At 54.7% G+C, this 23,478-nt stretch overlaps 1 protein-coding gene across 1 annotated transcript in view; it reads left to right on the forward strand.

Annotated features, from left to right (window-relative positions):
• Nucleotides 1-23,478, forward strand: part of KIRREL3 (kirre like nephrin family adhesion molecule 3) — a 58,937-nt gene that overhangs the window by 28,286 nt on the left and 7,173 nt on the right. The window contains exons 4-9 of the mRNA XM_065738335.1: nt 5,255-5,412; nt 6,366-6,516; nt 10,051-10,156; nt 21,339-21,487; nt 21,783-21,910; nt 22,686-22,812. Of these exons, the coding sequence (XP_065594407.1) occupies nt 5,255-5,412; nt 6,366-6,516; nt 10,051-10,156; nt 21,339-21,487; nt 21,783-21,910; nt 22,686-22,812 (819 nt within the window). The remainder of the gene's footprint in view (nt 1-5,254; nt 5,413-6,365; nt 6,517-10,050; nt 10,157-21,338; nt 21,488-21,782; nt 21,911-22,685; nt 22,813-23,478) is intronic.

The following is a 23,478-nucleotide window of genomic DNA, read 5'->3' on the forward strand; positions in this document are numbered from 1 at the left end:
AGCTGTGCCACATGAGATGGTGCAAAGGAGGGAGGGAATTCCCAGTGAAAATACAAACACTTTGCTGCTGAGAGGGGTGGAGCACCCCAGCGTGGTGCCCTGCAGAGCCACGGATCATTTCCCCTGGAGTCATTTGCTCTGGGAGCCCACAGCATCGGCTGGGAGAGGAGAGCAGAGGGATTTGTGTTTCACGCATTTCAGTTGAGCTTTCCTGCCATGAAAGGTTGGGCGTGGGAAATCGTGGAACGTCTGTTTGACACACAGCATCCCCTCTTGTTCTAAATCAGCACTTCTTGTTTAGCAAAACTGACCTAAATTTCTAATGTAGGAAATAACCAGAATGGGAAGCAGAATGGTGTTAGGGGGAGGAAGAGTATCTCAAAGCAAAGGAATGGCTTTGGTGCGGTGGGGATGTGCTCAAAGGAAGGGAAGGGCATCCAAGGAGGATCCCCTCCGAGCTTTGACAACTTGGGTGATGGGTCTTAAAGAGGGGTTCGTGCAGGGCTGAACAGCCCCAGGATGGGATGTGTGGGGGAGGGCAGACGAGGGCACCCCGGGTCTGCGCCTGCGGGACCGAACCTCTCCGTAGCACACACACAGCTGTGCCACTGCTGATAACCAACATCAGAGGGCCGAGACGTGTCAGCACTGGGAACATTGTGATTGATCACAGCAGAGCTGTTCTGGCTTCCTTCAGAACATCTGGCCCTGGCCGGAGTCGGAGATAAGGCAGCGCTGTGCATTGATCAACCCCGTCCGATGCGTCCCGGCTTCATCCGTAACGATTGGCTCTGCCCTTATCGCTTTGCGTGGCTGAAGGACAGAGCGTTGAGCTGGAGCTCAGCCTTGACTTCGTGCCCAGCTCCTGGCAAAGCTGAGGCCGCTCTCTGATGGGGGATTTTGGGGTGTGGGGCTGGGGAACTCCAGCACCCCGTGGGGCATCCTAAAACCACAAACGCCACCCTAAAATCATCACACATCTTTGCCCCAAAGCGCACCTCCCTCCTCCTCCCAGCCCCAAACCTTCCAGCTGCTGCTCCAGCCCCTGTGATAGCTGGCTGGGGTCACCCAGACCCCACCTCAGCACAGCAGTGGGGACTCAGGGCGGTGTGCGCTGACCGCAGTGCGGTTGTGTGTCCCCGTGGCTGTGCCTCAGTTTCCCCTCCCTGTGCACCCACACTGCGCTGTGCTCAGTGGGAACTGCTCCAGCAGCTCTGATGGATTTGCTGGGTTGCCGTTTTCTTTTCAAATGGAAGTGGAAATGTGGAGTTTGTTGCTCTTTGTGCTGAGCATCTTTCAGGCGAGCGATCGATTCCTGGCCAGGCACCTGCATGCTTTGTCAGAGCTCACAGGGGCTGAGAAAACTTCTGCTTTTTCCTCGTAGAAAAGGTTTTTTTCACTGGAATACAAACGCTCACTTATCCTGTGTCAGATCCGCTCGTGCTTCCTCTGACAGCCCGTGCAGCCAGAGATGGGGTTTAATCCCAGTGGGGATGGAAAAGCCCAATCTTTGATACTGCTCATTTGCTGGATGCGAACTGAGATCATTAATGGGGGGGGGGGAAGAAATGTTGCAGGAAACCTTAGCACAGAGGTTTGCAGTGTGAGGAGGGTTTGTGCATCGCAGGCAGATGGACGCAGCAGGAGGGCTGCGGGGTGTGGGAGGCACAGAGCATCCCCCTCCCGTGTCCCTGTCCCCCGTGTGGGACGGAGGGGCTCATCACTGCTGAGCCCACCCACGCTCTCTCTGCCTCCAACACACACCAGACAAATAGGATCGAGGGAGAGATGCACTATTTAAACTTTCATCACTATTTTTCTCCCTCACTCCTCTTGTTTCTTTTGATTTATTTTTCAGCGTGTTTTCCCCAGGCTGTGCTGCCTGCATCTTGTTCCTCTCCTCCTTCCCTCTGCCAGGCAGCTTACAGAGAGCTCTCTGCACTCTGCGGGCTGCCCACAGCCCCATCCCGGTGCTGCCCTTCCCAGAGCTCAGCAGGGACTGGGGAAGCTCTGGGCCATGGGGTGCTCGGCCGTTCTGCAGATGGAGGATGCAGCAGGAAGTCTGCCTCACTCCTCTGCAGACTCGGTGCTGTCCTGGCAACCTCATTTGCTCCCATTTGGCAGGGAAGCAGCTCAGGTCATCCCTTGCCCCAGCTCTTTTTGGAGAGGAATGCATCTTCCCAGGAGGCTGCGGGTCACATCCTGCTCCTTGCAGCCTGCAGATCTGCTCCTGGAGCACGAGGTTGGATCTGCAAGGGTTAGCACTGCACAATACCCCACCCAGCAAGCAGCTGCGTGCAGATCAGGACAGTGCCTGGGAACGCTCACCCCGAGCAAGTGTAGCATGATGCCCTCATAAGCTTGACGTGTCTACAAGAGGCAAACATGCCTCCTTGACAAGCCTGCGGCGCACATCTGAATGCACAAACACTTCTCTGTGCCAGAACAAAGCCTCCAGGTCCCTCTGTCTGCCACCGAGGGCAGGCAGGGTCCTGGGGGTGGCACCCTGCAGCGGGTTGGGGTGCTCACAGGGTGCTCAATCCCTCCGCTTTGGGGCAGCTCTGTGATCACTGCAGACATCTGTTTCAGGCCTCACACAAAGCACTGAACACCACCCACCCCCCTGGGAAGATGGGCAGCACATCAGCAGTCCTTCCCCAGGGAGGAGTTGGGCTCCTTGGGGACACACATCTCATGGCAGCTCGATATTCCTTCCAACGCATCGCCCGCTGTGCTCCTATGGGGGCACTCAGCAGCTGCTGCTCCATCCCAGCACCAGGTGCCGTCCCCATAGGGAGCATTTGGGGTGGGATGCTGACACTGCCCATGGGGGGCTTTGTGCACCCATGCCCAGCAGCCAGGAGGAGCCAGCATCCACACAGCAGTGTTAACTAGGGAGCAGTGCTGGCGGCTGGAGGGCTTTTTGCTTTCTTGTTATATCAATAATATATAAATCTTGTTATATCCATAAATACCAAGGATACTTGAGGCTCTGTCTGCCCACAGCACTGCATGCAGACACTGATGCTCGTTCCTGGTCAGAGCAGTGCCAGCCTGGGGTGGCAGCTCAGCAGTGCCAGGCTCAGTCATGCAGGTAAAGCTGCGTGCAGGAAGGCCTCTGACTCCAACGGATGGAGGAGGGTGCTGAAGGCACGGCCCAGCACACAGATGAATGCTGCCTGCAGGGCTGAAAATATTCAGTGTTTTGGCAGAAGGACGTGGTTTTGACGATGGGAAGCGCAGCGTGTTTTGTTCCACAAGTTTGGATTATGGTCAGAATGAGAGCAGATCTCCATCTCCAGGCTCTGGAGGTTGTTTTGGAGAGGTCCCCATGCACCTCACCCTTTGCCCCTCGCCCCTTGGCTGTAGGGCGCATCAGCAGCCACAGCCCATGCTCTGCTCATCCATCCCTGCTCTTATTCCTTGCAGAAGTTCAGGCATGTGAAGGTTAACTCCCTGCTCTTTGCTGTCAGGATTAAGGAGCCCACAGCCCCAGACGACTCTTCCTATTTATATCCCTCCATTAATCAGGAAGGCTAGCACTTCTACCACGACGTGATTAAAAATTAGGAGACCGGATTCCGTAGTGGTGCCTTATAATAACAACGATCCTGGGAGCACGGGGGATGAATAATGGATGGCAGCTGTGTGCTGCTGGCTCCTTGCTTCCCCTCATTCCTTCCCCTCTTCATCTTCCGTTCTTCCCTTCCTTCTCCCTTCCCGGGCTGGAGTTGGGCTGGGGAAGGCATGCATCCTCCTTGGCTTTGCAGGAGCTGTGGCTGCTGGGGACGTCGCTGTCAGCAGCCCCTCTCCTCCCGAGCCAGGTTCCCTGCTTAGTGAGCCCAGAGACCATCACCAATCCATGGCCACGTGGGTTCCTGGGATGATAACCACTTGGGAAGAAGCAGTCAGGACATGATCTCTCCTTTCCCTCATCCCTTCAGCCGCTCCCAGGTCTCGCTGCTAATCCAGCAGGGAAACAGGAGCGGTGCAGGTGGGAAAAGTGGGTTTGCTGGTGTGGGGAAGTCGTACCCGCGTGGGGCTGTGATGTCCCACGGGCTCCGCCAGCAACGCTACACCAGCACTGCAGGGGGACATAGTGTTCTGGAGGCAGCAGCCACGGGCAGGACAGCAGTGCTGCTGAACATCCCCGTGACAGTCCCTTCATTTTGTTCCAGAAGGTTCTTCAGAGCACGGCTTTGGGCTGGCCTTCTTCCTTCTGCACGGGATGAGTTTCCAATATTTCACAAGCTGAGGTCAAATTCAATTAATGGCTTCAGTGAGGGGGAAAAGAACGACTGAGAACATGGGTGGTTTCTTTCTATTTTTTGTTTTGGAAGTGGTATAAATGCACTCACTGGAATAGCTGTTCCTGAAGAAGTGGGAGTGCTTCCTCAGTAGTTAAACAGCATCAGAACGAAGCAGAGGTCCCATATCCTCCTGTTCCAGTTTGACCAACCCAAAAAACACAGCTTTTCACATTTTTCACTCTTGTAGCCTGAGAAATACGCGTTCAGGATCCAGGCAGGAAAGCTTTTTTGCCTCCAGTTCTTGGGTTCCACCCGCTGAGCCGAAAAATCCCATTACCCTCCGTGTTTGGCAGGAGCCTGTGCGAGCAGCCTTGTGTGCAGGCAGCACATCTGCTCCCACAAGGAGCTCATCTCCCACCTTCAGCTGTGCTGAGGCTCCAGGCTTCAAGGGCTGGTCCCCAAAAGGTCGCCCTGCCCCTTATCTCCTTCTCCCCCATCCAATACCAAGACGTTTGTGGCCGCGGTAGCTGTGCCCTGTGATGAGGATGCAGCTCTCACAGCCAGTCAGACTAGGACTGCTTCAAAGGCATGTTGAGATCTTAAATATCTCCCCCGCCGCCCCCAGCAATGCCTGCTTTAAGGGATGGAGATGCTTGAAAGCCTTGGCAGTGGTGAGCCTGAGCGAGAGGAATTTCACAGCCTTTTGTGCAGCCAGAGGGTGGCACAGAGGATAACGTGAAAGCAAAAGGAGGATCAAAGCTGGACGAGCATGCTCAGCACATCTCTGCACCTCCGTGACAAGGGCTGCCAGGGGAGCTGTGCTCAGGGGCACTGCTGATGCCCACAGTAAGTGGGGGCACAGCTTTTACATGCAGGGTGTGCCGCGGGGATGGCATGATGTCCCCACCACAGCCACCGATGCGGTGTGAGCTCCCCGCCCTGGCAGCGGGTTTGTTTAATGCTGGTAAGTCATCCTTCACACCCATCATGTCCTTGCCTTGCAGTTCCTCCAGATGACCCCGTCATTATGGGGGGACCCATCATCAGCCTGAGAGCAGGGGACCCCCTCAACCTGACGTGCCACGCAGACAACGCCAAGCCAGCAGCCTCCATCATCTGGATGCGGAAAGGAGAAGTCGTCAATGGGGCCACCTACTCCAAGGTGAGGCAGGGCACGGTGGGGACACGCTGTGCTCTTCCCTTGCTTCAGAAAGGGTCCTGGGCTCCTCCACGCAGCCCCAAAGCCATCGGGGCAGCACCTTCAGCTCCACACCCCACGTCATCCCATGCAGTGTCCCCGGTGGGAGGAAGGTGCGCCAGCAGCCGGTGCTGAGGTGGGCTCTGCTCCACGTGGCTGGCTTTCCACACCCTCACATCACTTACACATCCCCTGGCCCGCCGCTTCTCCCCCCCAAAATCCCATCTGGGTGTTGTGCTTGTACTGCTCAAGGAGCAATGCCAGCACTGACCTTGGCTATAGCAGAAGCTCTGGAACAGAAGGGTTTTTTTACAGTGACATATGTCCCCGCCTCTAGCTGCAGTTTCCTATGAAAAATTGTCAGGGTTGTTGGCATTTTTTAATTTAAACGGAAAGCTTTTATTGGGTCATAAAGGAAAACATCAAAGAGCAATCAGCAGTGTACTCAGAATGGGTGCCCACATGTTCTCCTGTTTATCAAAGCCTGATGCCTGGTAAGTGCTAAGGATTCAGGAACACTTGACATTTCTAATGAAAATTTCTAAAGCACAAAATGCAAGGCACAAAATGGGTCAGTTTACAGCCATTTGTAATGCAGGCAACTTCAAAGTTCAGAGTGAAAGGCATTCCTCCTGAGCTCCTGAAGATCTATTTAATAAACATCTCTCCCTGCCACCAGCATTCAGCCTCCTTCCAGCAGCATCCCAGCCTGCCTGGAGAAAGAAAGCCAAAATCTTCCCGTTAAGGCTGTGCCTCAGTTTTCATCTTTCAGGGTCCTCTTGTCCTGCAGCCCCACTGCAGTCCCAGCCGAGCAGCACAGATCAGCTGACTTAAAGTCCCCCACAACTTCACCCTGCTGAAGGGGACAGCAGATAGCACCTTTCCCCTCCTCCTCACGTCTCCGTGTCCCCTCACAGACCCTTCTCCGTGACGGCAAGAGGGAGAGCATCATGAGTACCCTTTTCATCGCCCCCTCTGACATTGAGAACGGGGAGAGCATCGTCTGCCGTGCCACCAACAAAGCCATCCCCAGTGGGAAGGAGACCTCGGTCACCATTGACATCCAGCGTGAGTAGCATCCAGCAGCCAGGCCCTGCCTCCCTGCATCCACCACGGGGCCGGGGATGGGGATTTCCTACCACTGGGCTTTGCGGGCGCAGAGAGGTCACGGAGTCATCACAGAATGGCTTGGGTTGAAAGGGACCTTATAGATCACAGAACCATAGAGCAGTCAGGTTGGAGGGGACCCGACCCCTGCTGTGTTACCACCAGGTCAGGCTGCTCAGAGCCTCACCCACGGCCTTGGGCACCTCCAGGAATGGGGCACCTGTAAGAAGACTGTCTCTCTCCTGTTAATACGCTCCCCTTAAATATGGAAGGGTCAGAGACGTGAAGTCTCATCTCCCCTGAGCTCCCTAGGGCTCTGATGTGCATCTTCCCAGCTTGCACACTGTCCCTATGTCTTTGGGCCACGTGCTGGGTGCCTGATACACATCACTGGCAGACGTCTTTGTATGGGGCTCCCCATCCCATGACATACAAAAGGAACGGCCTCAAGTGGTGCCAGGGGAGGCTCAGGTTGGGGAGCAGGAACAATTTCTTCGAGAGAGAGCAGTGCTGCACTGCACAGCTGCCCAGGGGGTGTGGGGTCACCACCCGTGGGGGTGCTCCAGAACTGCAGGGACATGGCAGTGAGGTGGGGTGGGCTGAGGTTGGGCCCGAGGATCTTGGTGGTCTCTTCCAGTCTGAATGATTCTGTGATACAGTTCTCCATGGTCAGTGCCCGGTGGGTGACCATCCCTTCCCCAGAAATCCCATTTCGCTGCTCCCTTCCCTCCTCTGCAGCTCTCAGGCACATCCTGACCCTTCTCCAGCCTGGCTCCATTTACACACACAGTTTCTCCAGCTGTATTTACCAACAATTTGCAAATGCAGGGTGCTCGATATTAGCATGCCAGCTGCTTGCCAGAGCCCAATTAAAACTGCCTGAACAAACTTGAGCACGGCAGAAAATTCTCCATTTAAGATTTCCAGCTTTCTGCTGCCGGAAGATGGACGGGCTCTTGGGTCGCTGTGTAGCATGTCCTGACAGAAGCAGCCAGATAAAATGAGATAATAGCACGGGTTATTTCACAGCCTGCAAACACTGACAATGGCTGGCGATGCACGTGCGTCCTCACAAACAACACGGAGCTGGAGACATCATTACAGCACACAGGGTGGGAGACGTGAGCTGCATCCCTGAGCCTGGTGGGATCTGCTGGGAAGGGGGAAGGACCCCATAAGGAGCACCAATTTCCACCCTGAGCCATTAAATACTCCGAGCTGTGAAAGTAATAATAATAATGTCCCATCCAGATATTAAAAATATGTTGTTCTTAATGGGGTTTATTGAGGATATGGGTTTCCCGGGGCTGGATGGGTGATGGAGGGGTAGGAAAGCACTGGGATGGATTAAGCAGCCTGCACTCTGCAGAGAGGTGCCTGGGTTCCTGTCCTGTGCTCAGGGCTGGCTCCCTTCAGCCCTATGTGGGCACTGCCAGCCTCAGCCTGGGCAGCAGGAAAGAGCTGAGTCATAACCACCTTCACCAGAAAAAATAGGAAAGAGAGGAGAAGGATCCGAGAGAAAAAAGAGCCGGAGTTGTAATGGAAACACTCAGCAACTCCAGCTGGAACATCTGTTCAATGTGATTTCTGTTCCAGCAGCCACATCAAAGTCAGCCTCCTGTGAGTTACGCACCGAACATCACAAGTGGGATTAAAATCGTGTTTAATAGTTTGATATGCCATAAACTATTTATGCTGCCGGAGCCCAGTGGCTCTGTGGAAATTCACATCCAGCGTGCTGGGATGGGAGGAGCAGGGTTATTGCTTATCCAAAGCCATTTGCTCCAAGCCTACGCACACACATGTGTACTCACCCATTTTTTGCACCTTCATTTCATGGCAAGAAGGGATTTGACCACGTCCACGTGTCTGGGCTGCCGGGCGGCTCGCTCTGCTGGCCATGCTCATCCTGGCCACGCGTTATGATGGAGCTGTCCTTGGAGGAGCAGGGCTGGAGGCACAGGGCCTCCCCCAGCTGCTGCCGCTGCTGCCTCGCACCCAGCAAGGCTCTCCCAGGCGGTTCTGCAGAGCTGGGCTAGCTTCGCTGGCAGGGCTGCACATCAGCACGTGTGCACTCCCCCAGTCCCGTTGCTCAGTTAATTACGAGAAGCCACGAGGACTTAGAGCCACGTGGAAGTGCATCGTGATGAGTGGCGATCTGTGTCTTCCCCCCCCCCCCCAGTACCCCAAAACACACACACATTCCCCATGGGAAGCTGCACCCCATGGGAAGCTGGCCGGCCCAGCCACGGTGCTGGAAAGCCCAATCCCATCTGTGAAAGGGTAGATCAAAGATTTTAATTCATTTCCTTTGCTCCTTCTCTTTTTTAATCTACCTCTTTTTTTTATTATTATTATTATTTTGAGTGCAGGAGGGAGCTGGGCTCATTTTAATACAAAGAGGCTCCTCAGTAAATCTGTGGCACAGCCACTAAACCATCAAACAATGGGGAAGCTACTAAAGAGAAGTGTGATTCATACTTAACAAAGGAAGGTGATTAGCTGTTGTTGTATAACAATGGGGAAGTGTCAGGATGCCTGCAAATGAATTAGGAGCACGCTATATATCTCTGGGCTGTTATGTTAGTGAAGCTCATTTATATTCCCAACTGCGCCCATCTTTATTGTCATTTGAATTGCACATTTTAAAATGAGATTAGGGTAAATTGAAAATACCTATAATTTCCCGTCATAATTTCCCATCAAAAAGGCAGGTGGCTCTGCTGGCAGCTACCCAGGGCCCCGGGTGGGTAAATCACCGTGGGGCCGTGGGGGCACAGCACAAAGTGGGACCCAGAACCACGGGGGTGACCACGAGGATGGGGACGGAGGGCAGAGGTGGCAGCCTCGTGTTGTCAACATGAAGCTTTAATGAGGTCTCATTCTCCAAACCTAAATCTGGAGGTCCAACACCCACCCCCCGGGGACAGCAGGAGAAATCAAAGCCGCTCAGGATATTCTCATTCCCCGTCTCAGGGCTGCACCCTTTTCTCGCTCTGCTTTCATCAGTCCTCTTCTAAATTTTGTTTGCTGCTGAAGCACTCGGATGCTTATCTTGTAAAAGGAAAAGAGAAACAGAGCAGCAGCCGGGAGAAGCGAGAGGCCTGTGACACCAATAAGGACTTGGCAGAGATGATTAGGCTGATGAAAGAGCAGAAATGCCACTTTCAAGTTAGCGGGTAGACAAAAGATCATCATTACCCAGCAAGATATTAAATGGGAACTCTTCAAAGCGGGTTGATTTCCTTAAACGGGAATCAGAGCCTGAGCTAATGGGTTTGAAGGGAGATGTTGTGTCAAGCAGCGCATGGCATGGCAGCAAGGAGGGACCGGATTGGAGCCGGGGAGGAGAGGAGCCTCAGGGCAATGGGACGCGTGTAGCCTGAGGGGGTCTCACAGCCCATTCCTCTATGGCCTCGGAGCTTCTGTGCTGCTCTGCCTTTTGCTTTCCGCGCTCGGAAGCATGAGGGATGGGCTCATTTCGTCCCTTTGCAGACCCCCCCCTGGTGAACCTGTCCGTGGAGCCGCAGCCGGTGCTGGAGGACAACACTGTCAAGTTCCACTGCTCGGCCAAGGCCAACCCCGCTGTCACCCAGTACAGGTAAGGCAGCTGTCCTGCTCTGCATCACCGCGTGGCCCAGGAGACAAAACAAGGTAAAGCTCCTGGGCTGGGATAGAGGGAGCTCCATAGGACAGGACGAGGGATACGCAGTGATCTCTGGCAGGGAGCTGTGAGAAGAGGAAAAGCCATTGGCTCTGTGCAGCACTGCTCAGCAACAGCTAAACCATCCTAAATCCAAAGCACAGCCCCACACCAGCTAATAGGAAGAAAACTAACTCCAGCCCAGCCGAAAGCAGGACATCCTGAGCTCTGAGGGGAGGGTTGGAGCTGCACTTCAGCACTGGCAAGGTCAAAAAGGGGAGAATCAGAGGAGAAACCTGGGGCAGAAGGAGGTGCAGGCGCTCCGCTGTCGGTCCAAACCAGCGATGGTGGAGGGAGTGATGAGCAGGGCGCACCGTGGCCGTGCCCTTGCAGGCAGGCTGTCCCATGGCAGAGGGAAGCAGGGCTGGCAGCATGCAGGGCTGGCAGCATGCAGGGCTGGCAGCATGCATCGCAGCAGGCTCGCAGTCAGGTGCACACACGCAGGCAGTCAGCAGTGTTTGTGCACCAGCGTGGGTTATAACAGCAGAGGAGCACCCCGGGGGATGGTTACCCTCCTCCTGTTGGGTGTGTATGCCTTAATCAGTACCATGGAGTTTGCTGGTAGGAACGATTCCTTCCGGATGGATATCTGCTATCAGCACAACAAAGCAATAATTGCGTTCCTAGTAACACAGGAGAGTTATTCATTTCCGAAGTCAATTAATGTCAAAGATACAAACAGCTGTGTTTTGGTGTCTGGGAGGGGACGCTGCTCGGTGGTCGGGCTGTCCCCGCACTGCCACTCTCAGCACTGCCACTCCCACCCCACAGCCCCATCCCTTGGCCATCCCTGGGGCTTGCTGTCTGCTCTCACAGTCATGGAAAAAGCTGGAAAAGGTCTCCCAGGTCCCACCCCCCACCGTGCCCACTGCCCACGTCCCTCAGTGCCACATCCTGCAGTGCTGGGGCACCTCCAGGGCTGACCCCCCCTCTGCCTGGACAGCTGTGCCAATGCAGCATTGCTATTACGGAGAAGAAAAGTTCCCTCTGCTGCAAAGCAATGCATCTCCTGATGGATCTTAGTTAACAGCACATTTTTGGGGCGATGTTTTCCCATGGAAGGTAGGGTTGGTTTGGGATTCTTCTTCAAAAAAAGAGGCATGAAATATTCAGGCACTTTAGGCTTTTGATTTCCTAAGTTCCCATAACATGTTAACATCACACACGGCTTTTTCCCTACCACTGTGACAAGCCAACAGGATCCAGCAGCACGCAGCAGGGCTTCCTTCCACCTAAAGGCTCCGAATGATCGGGGGCGATTCATTTCCCTCCCCAGAGACCCCAGACCACTAGTTACAGAAGCTCAGCATGGGATATCCCAGCTGGGAGGAGAGAGGAGGATTGAAGGCTTTGGCATCGCGTGGCAGTGGGGTGCAGGAGTCCACGGCTCAGGGTTGCCCCAGGGTGAGCAGAGCAGGGAAAGCCATTGCCATGCTCCAGGGGCTGCAAGGGTGGGAAGCGTGAGCAGGGATGAGCTTAGTCTGCCTTAAAAACAAACATGGGGAAGAACATTGGGGACAGAGAGGAAGAGTGGTGGATTTTCTCCCCCCGGATAGAAGCATGCTGATATATTTCCTATGGCTTCCCTCCTTCTCCGATAGAAATATCAGATCGTGGTCGGCATTTATTTTTAATACCTCCCAATATGTTTGTCAGCAAACAGCTCTGAACACACAGGAAAATGTCTAAACGCCATAAATCCCCTTTTCTGGGCATGAATCCGTAGTCCATGCCATGAATGCATGAGCGAGCCGTCCCTCGCTCCGCAATCCACAGGGTGGGCTGCAAGGACCCTCCCCAGCCGAACATCCCGCGTTTCCCTATGATCCTATGACCTCTCCCTCCTGCTTCAGCATCACTGCTGGGCTGTGCACACCCAAAGGCCGTGGGGCAATTTCCTGGCTTGCTCCTGCTGCAATCCAGAGTGCAGGGACGGGGAGGCAAGAGAGTAATTAGCTGTCGCCGTGGCGATGGAGAATAAAATTAATGGAAAGCAACACAAGTCAGAGCGACGTGAACCGCCTCACAACCAGGCCTCCTCTTTGCTCACTTCAGATCTCTCCATTTGCCAATCTTCCCTTGGTGTTTGATGTCTGCTGTGTGTCTGTGGGGTGTTTTTTTTTCATGCGTGTGTGCGGGTTTTTTTTTTTCCTTTTTTTGCTGTTATTATTTATCACTTGCAGTAAGAAAGGGAATCTTTAAGGTGGCAGAAGAAAATGGGAAAGTTTAATATTGCAAAAGGCAGAGTCCCTCGGCCTTTCGGGCTCCTCTGATGATGATTATTTCTGCAGAGATGGGGAGCAGCTGCAGGCAGGGCAATAATAAATGCCTCACTCCGGTGTGCTGATACAGTGCTCTCGTCCTCAGGGCCAGCAGTCACCTCCACACACAGAGCTCTTTTTGCAGTCGCAGTGGGGATGGGGCATTTTGAGCCACACTCCTGCATCGCCCGCAGGGCTGGGCTGTGGGGTGCCTGCAAAATGAGGTATAGTGCTGGTGGATGGATGGAGGGACGTGGGGGGGACGAGAGAGGTCTGCCACCACTGCTGTGTGTCCGGGTGATGCTGCAGCAGACAGGAGCTCGGGAGCAGCACTGATCTCACAGCCCCCCCATCCTTAATGGAATGGGGACTGTGTTTGGTGAGGGCCAAGCAATGTCCCTCCGCCTGCACTGGGCTGAATTTGGATGCCCAAATGGACAGAGCCCCTCCTGTGTCCCCACTGCAGGGCAGGGCAGGGCTGGGCTTCCCGTTCCCCACTCCTGAGCATGGAGCGGCAGGAGGGGAGGGAGTGATGTTTGTTTGTTCACTCAGCAGGTTCTGCTCTGCAGAAAGGACCTTCGTGTTTGGAAAACACCGTTTTATCTTTGAATCAACAGCACGCTGTCACTCATCAAATATTAATCCAAACTCAACTGCTTTTTAAGAGCTTTTCTTTAAAAGCAGTGGGGCTCGAACGCGCCCAGTGGGAGGCACTGTCCCTCCCTGAGCAGGGAAAACAAAAAGATGCACTTGCTGTGCTTGCAGAGGGCCAAGCAGGGAGATGCTGTTCCCAGGGTCTGAGCGAGGTCCTGGTGGGGAAGAGCAGCAGGTTTGTTGGGATTTGGGTAGGCATGGTGGAGTGGAAATGGTGAATCACGGCCTGAAGCAGTGATGCAGCACCTGGTGGGAAGGCAGGGCCAGCCCAGGGAGCTCAGGTGCATGCAGTACTGAGTGCTGGAGGGCTGCAGCCAGGATCCACCCCTTCCCCGCCCTCATGTAGGGGTTGGCAGTGGGGGTGAGGGGTTCTTGCTGGAGATCTCTGCCTATCTGAGGCTTTCTAAAGGTAAGCTGATTTTTTTTATTTGTGTCCACAGCTGCTGCACTGCGCAAATCCTCACTTGCTGCCTCACTTTGCTGCCCTGCTATCGTTGCTGTGCGTTCCATTGAGTTATAGCAAACAGGGAGAGCTTTACCATGGGGTGAAGGATATAGGGTCTTTGGGAAGGGTTTTCTGCTGCTGGGATCACACAGCAGGAGGAGTTATCGTGTGGGCACGAGGAGCAGATCCCATTCCAGCTCCCTCCATATCTCCTGTAATGGATTGCGCGGTGTCTTTGCTCCCAGGTGGAAGCCTGGATTCAGATAGCATTGAGAAGTGTCTCCTGGGAGCAGGGTGCTTGGTGTTTGCTGACTTTCTGTCGCCCCTTTGGAGTCCCAGCAATAACATCCCCCTTGGTTTGGCATTCCCCAGGGCTTCTTATCGCTGGGACCGTGCCACAACTGGAACCTTCCTTTATCTCCCCAGCTGCCTCTGCCAATTAAGGGAGATCTGCAATATTAAGCTTCTATTAAATGACAGCCACATCTCTATTAATATTTAACAGGGGCTGTCAGGCCTAGAAATGCACTGCGGAGCAGCCAGCGGTGTAAGTGTGAGCCCCGCATCCATCTCACCACAGCTCCTCCAAACCACTGTGGTTCTGCAGCCACTTCAGGGCCCTTTTCTGCTCAGACACCGCAGGGAAAGCCCCTCTCAGCCCCCCGTCGTTGCTGCCTCCCCACACCAAGGCTCCTTCCAGCTTCGGTGCCCCCTCCTCTTCCTCTGGCAGAGCAGTGCCAGGATGCTGCCAACCCTGTGCCATGCTCAGAGCAGCTGTCACATCCCCGCTGCCTCCTGCAGCCCAGCGTGGTGAGAGGGCACGAGGAGGCAGCGCTGGGAAGGGACCTGCGGGCATTTCACAGCAGAGATGGAGTAAATCTGATTCATAGGCACAGAAAAATGCCACCGAAGCGGGAGTTGAAACGAATGCAAAGCACTCAGAGGTCTGAAGTCATCGGCACTATAGCGTTTTTCCTGACTATCTCTGTTTTCCTGCCCGGGTTCGTCTTTGTATCTTCCTCCCAGACAACCGGACCTCTGCTCTGAAGTGAAAATGAAAGCTGAGGAAATAGGGAAAAAAGTAATAATAATGGGAAATGAATCCTTCAGATCTCCTCCGTGATGCATCAGCCCCATCTGGCAGCTCCTGCTGAACGGGCAGAGAGGGGCTCGAGAAAATAGGAAGCAAAATAAAAGGCACAAAATGTCACCGCTGCCGGGATGCCGTGGTGGCTGCGGGTGACACCGGGAACGGCGAGGTGTGGGGACGTGGAGATTTGTCATCCCGCTCCCCAGCTTGTCAGGGTAATGGGAGCACGCGTGTGGGAGATGCTCAGAGGCAGCTCAGACTAATGAGGAGAGAGCGTAACGGAGGGAGAATCGGAGGGGAAGCAGAGAAGGGGGAGGAAGGAAAGCGCTTTGTACCGGTGAGCATCGCTTCCTGATGGAGCGCTGATTAAAGATAACGAAGTAAAGGAGTGATGAAGCGTCTGGCACGAGCTGCTGCTGCTGCTGCTGCTGGAGCCTTTGGGTGGAGGGGCTGTTTGTGGATGTGTCCTGAGGGATTGCTGTGCTGGGTGGAGTGGTTTGGGATGGGGGGTGCCCCGTTGTTTGTGCTTTGGGGTTCGCCAGGGTTGGGGTGAGCCTGGTCCAGGGCATCTCATTTCCAGCAAGCTTTGCTCTGGCCGTGAGCAAAGACCATATGGCTTTCACCGTGCCAAGCTGCTAGCACTTCTAGCCAGGAGGGCTGGGAATGACCCAAGAGTCGTGTTTTCCCAGGCCTGTCGGTCACCTCTCCTTCCAGAGAGGCTCCTGGGATGGGATGGGGAGGGGAACCTTACTGGCAGTGCCAGCCACAGCTCCGCTCCCCTTGTGAAGAGGTGGGAGCTCTTCAAGCCTAATTTAGCAGCCTTTAATCTGAGATATTCCCAACCACACTTGCCACTTCCTTCCTGCGCTCCCGCAGGGTGATGGGCTGATTTCACAGGATGAGAAGCCTTAAGCAAATCTTGTCACACAAGAAAATTGATTTTATTTTATTTTTTTATTCCAAAACTGACTTTTACAAGATTACTGCCTCCCCCTCCCCCCACCTTTCTTCTCTATCACTCCCTTCCAGTCTCACGAGGTGGCTTCAGATCTAAAGAAATTAGAGATGCTGTGACTAAGCTGTGTAAAAAGGGGGGAAAGGAAAGGAAGGACACCCAGCTCCTGCTGACCTGCTGCCATGAGTGCTCGGGCAGCACCGTGATGCAATGAGGGCAGTGCTCACATCTCAAGTGGGGATGTCCCCTCTGGGCGTTCCTTGGTGATCCCAAAGCTTTCTGCTTTCTCTCCCTCAATCCCTCCATTTCTTTTCTCTTTCTGAAGGGTTTCGTCGCAGTGCTCCATTTGGAGACATCTCAAAGTGCTTTGTTGGGTTGGGGGAGGAAAGAAAGAGCGGTCGAGTTGCCTTGAAGTCATTTCAGACAGCTTAAAATATGCTAAGCTTTTGTGTTCCTGCGATATAAATAATAAATCCACTTACAGCTTCCAAGCTGGAAAAGGTGTTGATTTTAAGAGGCCTTCAGCTCTGTCTGTGGTTTTTCAGCTTCCGTGCAAGAGATGGAATCTCAGGGGATGGGGATGGGAAGGTGTAGGTGCTGTGCTGATGCAGTCGGTCTTGGTTATGATTCGTTAGCCTTATTCCCCAAGAAGCCTCATTAGAAATGTTGTTCCTGCTGAGATGAGTGGCCAGGATAGACACAAGCAGCCGCCCAGTGCGGGGGCTGCAAGGCACAGGGGAGAGAATACCCAGTGGGTGCTGGCATCCTAGAATGGACCCATGGGATCCCACTGGAAAGGGATTGCAGTCTCATCCAGCGTCAGATGATGGAGTGACTGCCCACCTGAGCTCTCCTTGGGTTTCGGTCCTCTGCAAACCCTCTGGAAGCTGTTGGCAGATACAAAAGCAAAGAGCTCAAGCTGTTGGCTGTGGATTATAAGGCCATTTGTCTGTAGGGCATCAAGCAGTGCTTAATGCTCAGCTCTGCTTTGCTATTGGAGTGTGTAATTAAGGACTTAATGGTTTTTCTTTTTGAGTTTTCTTTTTTTGAACCGTTTCTTGCTGCTTTGTACAGAAGTCAGCAGGTGACTGCAGAGCTCCTATGGGTCACTCGGTTCTATCAGCGTGCCACCACGTTGGGCTGCTTTCTGTTGGCATACAAAGCTCAGATGAGCAGTGCTGTTACCATGCTGCTCTAAGGGGGTTCGAGAGGGTTCAGAAATAGTGACTGGAGAACGAATTTGGGGAGGGATGGACAGAAAATAGAGGAATTTTACGGCGAGAGGACGAGCAAATTGGTCAGCTTGCAGTTTTGTTCTACTTCACCCACGTGTTGCCTGTGTCTTTGCACGAGTAGGAAGTCAGTGTATTGGGTCAGAATCATGCAAGCACCTCTAAGGTCGCCCATCCCAACTGTCAGCCCACCCCCACTGTGCCATCGGGGTGGAATAGCAACTTCTGCCCATCTCCAGCACAGCACTATGATGCATCCATGGGCTCAGCCCATCCACCATCACAGCATGCTCTCTGCAGAGCCAAACCCATCCCCCCACCCCCATGGGGGCTTTGGGACACTCTGAGTGTCCCACATTGATTTTTTTCCCACCCTGAGGACCCACTGATGGCACAGAGGAGCCTGCCTCATGTTCTGATGAGCAATCAGGCTCGCTGCTGGCTGGGCAGGAGGGGAATGCCAAAGCTGAGATTAGAGAGGGAATCAAGGCTGAGGGCTCTTCCACACAGTGAGGTGTTATTATCATCATCAAAACCCGGAGTGTTGAAAAACAGTCGAACCCCACTGGCAGCAACCTGAGCACTGCAGTGAGTGCAATCAGGCTCCCAGCGTGTCCTCGTGAGGGGCTCGAGTCTGACATCTCCAGCTCTCGAAGTCTGGGGAAGGGTGGCAATTTGGTCTCGCTGCTTGTTTGTTGCTGAAGAAAAGGTTCGGCAGCCTTGGCACCGAGCTCTGCTTCCACTCGTGGTGGGAACCCAGGGATGGAAACCCAGGATGGGTGGATCTGACTGCACCGCTGCAGACAGCTCTGGAAGAAGAGGAGCCGCACCTGGCAGCTGCTTAATGAAAGCTCTGAAGGAGACCTGCAGAGCCCTTTAGCAGAGGTGTTAATTACTAATTGTGCCTGGGATAAAACAGGCTCACCCAAGCATGGCAGGAAGCCCGCCACTGTGCAATAATATATCTGTACCTATAATTGGTGCGGTGATCTCCAGGGATTGCAGGGAGGATTTGGCTCTGTGCTGGGCTGTTCTTGTGTCACCCGAGCTCTCCCTGTGTCAGCAGAGCTGTCTGGAGCAGCTGCAAGGATGCTGTGTGCATTGCTGACGTGTGGCTGAGGGTCACGTCACTGCAGGTGAAACCCCATAGGTCACCACGACAGAAATGTACTTTTAACAATGCAATGAGCTTGGTGCATCGTGCTGCATTGCTTCTCGTCAGGCGGTGTCCTCCTCCCACCCCACACACCCCACAGGGGAGGCAGACGGGCAGGGGGTGATGTTTGTGGGCAGCTGCTGTGTGGGGATGTGCAGGGACTGCCACGTTGCAGCACGAGCAATGCTGGCAATAAAACAATGGAGCCGTTTGCTGAGCAATTTGTAGCAATTAATAGCCATTCCCAGGAATGAACTGTTAATTAATTCATTCTGCGAGCCATGCATTTGTATAAGGTATTTGTGGGTGTTCTCGGTGCTTTTATTAAGCAATTAAAACGCGTCCGAGGAAAATATTTATCTATTTTAAGTCACTCTCAGTAAACACAATTTATATGGCAAGCAACTGCTTCGTTTTGCATTGTTAATTAAAAAGAGCCACACGCTGTGCCTCCCTGGGCTGCACTCAGAGCAGCCCCTCTGCGCGGCCGAGCAGTGGGCACAGTGCTGCACGGCGTTGGTGGAAAGCAACGAATGGGAGCAGGGGAATGGAACAAATCTGTCCCAACTGGAGCTCACTGCTGTGAGGAAATGCTCGCTGCCCCGTGGCTGTGCTGGTTGGAGGGGTCAGGATGGCTGCCTGGCATGGGGGGCAGGCAGGCTGAAGCACCAAGCAGGTTTGCACATTCACACCTCGCTCGTGCAGGCGGCACCGAAGCGGTGTGGTGTCACTTGGGACAGCAGTTACATGACAGGGCTACAAATTCCCCTGAGCAGCTTGCTCGCACGTGCCATGGGTTGAGGGATTACAAGTCCTCTCGCTGCAGACAGAGGCATTTATTTGCTGCGGCGAGCTCAGCCAGGTGCGGTGTGTGCTGGCGGTGCTCGCTGCATCCCTCTGTGCTGTGGGCACGTCGTGCCCTCCCGCAGCTCACCGTGGGCTCCTGCCCCTGGGCTGCTGGCTGAAATCCCCCAGGGGGAGGAATCCTGAAGCTTGGATTGGGGTTGATGCGGGGGATGCTGAACTAAGGGGCACTCAGCTCTGCCCCTGAAGAAACGTGCCCATGGAGCTGCAGAGAGCTCGGGAGCACCAGATGGGACTTGTTGCCCTCACCCAGATGTGCAGATGCTCTGCTGTGCGGAGGAAGGGGGCAGCAAAACGACAGAAATGCATCAGAGGGTCATAGAGCTGTGGAGTGATGGGATGGATTGGGTTGGAAGGGACATGGAGATGAATGTATGCATCTGGGACAGAGCCGTGGGGGCACGCTGGCTGTGTGTAAATGCCTTCGGGGTAGTGCTGTGAGTGGGGGAAGCTCCCAGAGGTGGTAGGAGGAGGGCTGGGAGCACCTGGCGGGTGAGGATCAAGCAGGAAAACCCCCTTCAAGGCTTGGAGCTCACCAGCACGGCTTAATGAAGAGGTAGCAGAGGTGGAAATTGCAGGCTGCGTTCCCCAGATCAAAGCTGATGAGCTGTGCCCTGCAGGCTGCACTGACCTGCGAGGGGGAGAGCAACCAAACGTGCTGGGGGAGGCCGGGCCCCCCGTGTGTGTCCTGCAGGTGGTGTGGAGGATGTGTGCTGGGGAGCAGCCGTGCTGAGCTGATGGCCCCAGGCAGGAGCTGCAATCCTCTGCTGCTTCTCGGCTGCAATTTATTTACATTCCACTTATAAATAATTACTGAGAGGTTAATAGGTGAGCGAGGCACGTTGTGGGCTTGTTAAAGCCAGAAGGAGCTTGCCTTCCGGCTGTCTGCGAGCACGTTGTGAGGAGCTTTACTGGAGGGTTATCAGCCATCGTTATTAAAAACCGATTTGACATTATAAAAGATCCATAGCGCTTGTTCAGCCGCATTGATTTAGCAGTGTTAAGCCTTGGAAAACTGGAGCAGGAACCTTGATCTCTGCTGAAGCACGAAAAATTGCTGTTTGTGACACATCCCCGCGCTCGGCAGAGCCGGTTTTGCAGGAGCGCTGGGTTTTGAACATACACATGACGTGTCGTGCAGGGGCTGCTCCACGCGTGCTTTCCTGGGCTGCTGTAGGGACACAGAATTTCTGCCCTCTGCAGATGTGCCCCCTGCCCTCCCCAGGCCGGCGAGGTGGGCTCCAAGCGCAGCACTGCGTCGTGTGCCTGTGAGCAGGAGCTGATGTGCTCTCGGTTGCTGCGAGGAAAGGATGACCTTAGGTGATCTTGGTGGTCTTCTCCAACCTTAATGATTCCAGGAAAGGGCTTTGCCTGTCTGTGGGACACAGCGAGCTGTGGAGTCTGGACGTGTCCGTGGATGGGGATGGAGTCGTGGAGGAGCGTAGCAAAGCTTTGGTTTCTTTATATCTGGAGGGAGGAAGGCGGCACCCAAATGTGATTTACCAACCTCTGGATGGGGTCACTTGTGCTGCTTTTCCCACATCTGGAGCTTCCCTCATCAATCACAGCCCCTAAAAATCCAAGCAGCATCTGCTGATTAATTATTGAAGGGGGAATCCGGGGAGGAAGGCAGTGTAGGGGAGCGGGAGCAGTGGTGTCAGCATCCATTAGAGGTGTGAAGATAAACGAGAAGGGAGAGCAGATAAGTGCAAACCAACCAGCTCCATCTGTGCTGCTGATCCACCCGTGCCATGGGCTGTGCAGCAGCTCTCACAGCTCTCCTGTCCCGTTAGGTTCCCACTCGTGGGCCGTGGGGATTTGTCTGTCTGTTCTCCCCCCAGCACAGCCCCCATTCCCAGGCTTCCCCCAGAGGAGAGCTGCCCTGACACGACTTCCTCAGGGAAATCCTCTCCCTTCCGATGTACCCATCACTCATTTGGGGAGGTGTGCTGTATCCTCCCCCCAGGAGCGCTGGGGTTCTGTGCTGTGTGACAGCAGCTCCCGTTTTCTCCACGGTGGCAGGATGCCAGATGGAGCCCTGTTAGGTCACATTTGCTCATTGTTTGGCAAACAGCGGCTTAATTCAAGTGCTGAGTTGACAGCTTGTTCTCCGAGACAATTTGCAAGTTGTAGAGCTGCAAATGCCAGCTTGGCTTTCCAGGGCACTGTTATTTCAGTTGCCTTCAAGGGATGGAGTTCTTGTTCAGTGAAAAAAAAAAAATAGGGAGAAGAAAAGAGGACAGGGGTTGAAAGCAGGACGAAGCTGGAAAGCTTTTTAGTGCTTTTGGGGTGGGAAGGCCAGTGGGGTTGGTCGGAAAGGGAAGAGTGCTGCGTTCCCTCTCAGCACAGCCTGCCCTCATCCCATCCCTGCTGCCACTGGGTGATGGGAACAGTGCAGCACCGCTCTCTCCCTCATCCCACAGGTGGGCCAAGAAAGGCCAGGTGATAAAGGAAGCATCCGGCGACTTCTACGAAACCATTGTGGACCACACTTTCTTCTTCGAGCCCGTCTCCTGCGAGGTCACCAACGCGCTGGGCAGCACGAACATCAGCAGGACTGTGGATGTCTACTGTGAGTGCCGTGCCCGCTGGGGAGGGGCCAGCACTCCCCTGGGTGGCTTTGGAAGCGTGAGCTGAGCAGGGTTTGTTGGGCTCTCACTTTGTGCATGGGGCCGTGGTCTCCTCCTGCCTCACAGAGCTGTGCCGGAGGCTCCTGGGCTCTTTGGGGTCGCAGGGTGCTGTGGGTGGGGGTCCCACGTGGCCCTTGGGTGCCCCAACACCGCTGTGTGTGCAGCTCCTCCTCCTGGTGTGGGGACAGTGCTGCTTTGGGTGTTTCTGGGGGGGTAACACTGCTCTGCTCTGTGCAGTTGGGCCCCGGATGGCGACAGAACCGCAGTCCCTGCTCGTCGACCTGGGCTCCGACGCCGTCTTCAACTGCGCCTGGACCGGGAACCCCTCGCTCACCATCGTCTGGATGAAGCGTGGCTCGGGCGTGGTAGGGCTCTCTGCAGGGCTGGGGTGCTCTTCCCACACCAGCACAGCCATCCCCTGGGATGCAGTCACAGCCTGGGGCAAGCTGAGAGCTTGAGGCAGCCGAGGAATCCCACTGGGTCTGTAATCCCCGCTGGGTTCCCATCCCGCAGCAGCAGCTGATGTTCCCCTTGGTCATTACTGTGCTTTGCACACAGGCAGTGCTCTCACACCTCAGAGCTGCTATTCCCTTTCCTCACTGCTGTGTGGGGGCTTCCTCACTGCACAGCCCTGGCCGTGCTGCAGGGCTCTCCTTACCCGCACATATCAGCATGCATTGCTGCTTTCTCCTCTTCCATTTGGCCAACTCTGCTGCTTGGAGCCTCCGGCAGCTCCAGCTCAGCCCCTGGCTGTGGGCACTGTGCAGCATTTTGAGAAGGAAGGAGGGCTGAGGGGGCTGCAAAGTCCTGGGAGAGAGGTGAGGGCAACTGGGAGCCCTTAGCCCCAGGGTGTGCATTTCCAGCGTGGGTAATTGGAAATACTGTTTAAATTCACAATGATTTGTGTGGTCCCAGTGCTGGGGTTGTGCTGACAGCTTCGGCCAGACCAGCACTTAGCGAGGCATCCTGGAGCTGTAAATTGCACAGCCAGGGCAGGAGGGCAGGCTGCTGCTGCCCAGGGTGCAGCCATGGTTTGCCTAAGGCAGCCGAGCTTCCCCCGGCCATGCGGAGCTGTGGGGGCTGCCAGCTCTCCTGCTCGACCTCCCATCACCCTGAGAGCAGTCCCCTCTTCTCTTGCAGGTCCTGAGCAACGAGAACAAGCTGACACTCAAGTCAGTCCGCCAGGAAGATGCCGGGAAATACGTGTGCCGTGCCGTGGTGCCGCGGGTGGGCGCGGGGGAGCGCGAGGTGACCCTCACTGTCAACGGTACCACTGCTTTCCCTCCTGCTCTCCGTGCTGATGGGGTGGGGGTGGGTGGAGGAGGTGATCTGAGTGCTCATTTCTGACTTTAATGATTCTGTGACTGCTGGAGGTGGCGTGGATGGAATGGTGCCCTTGGGTATCCACTTTGGGACGCCTGGGTGGGACGGGGGATGCTCCCACGCTGTGAGCGCTTTGGGTTTTATGTTCCTTTCCTCAGAGATTTGTGGGTTAAGCAAGAAAATGCCAGCGTTACCTATGAGCTGCTTGGTCCCCTATTGTCAGCAGGGCGTTATTGAGCAGCTGGGAGTTGGTGTTTTAAATCTTTAATAGATTTATCTTGCAATACCCTCGCAAGGTCGGAGAGCTCTGTTGTCTGTGTTGTACAGCTTGAGAGCTGGGAATTGAGCCTGGCTCCAAGACCGGCAGCCTAATCAGCACTGGGGGGAGCAGGCGGGGCCCTGAGCCCCCGGGATGTGCCCCCATACCCTGATGGGAGCTGGGCAGCTCTGCAGGGTGAGGGCCACCCGGGCAGGACCCGTGGCACCCAGCAGTGGATCACCACCTGAATGTGCCCTGCGTGGGGGAACAGAGCAGGGCATGCTGCGAACGGTATAAGCAGGGGATGCATTTTGCATCATCTCTCACCTGCGTGACAAACTGGCAGGCTTC

This window comes from Cyrtonyx montezumae, unplaced genomic scaffold (genome assembly GCF_038088225.1).
Source record: "Cyrtonyx montezumae isolate F1298 unplaced genomic scaffold, pur_monq_1.0 scaffold_22, whole genome shotgun sequence".
NCBI classification, from domain to species: Eukaryota; Metazoa; Chordata; class Aves; order Galliformes; family Odontophoridae; genus Cyrtonyx; species Cyrtonyx montezumae.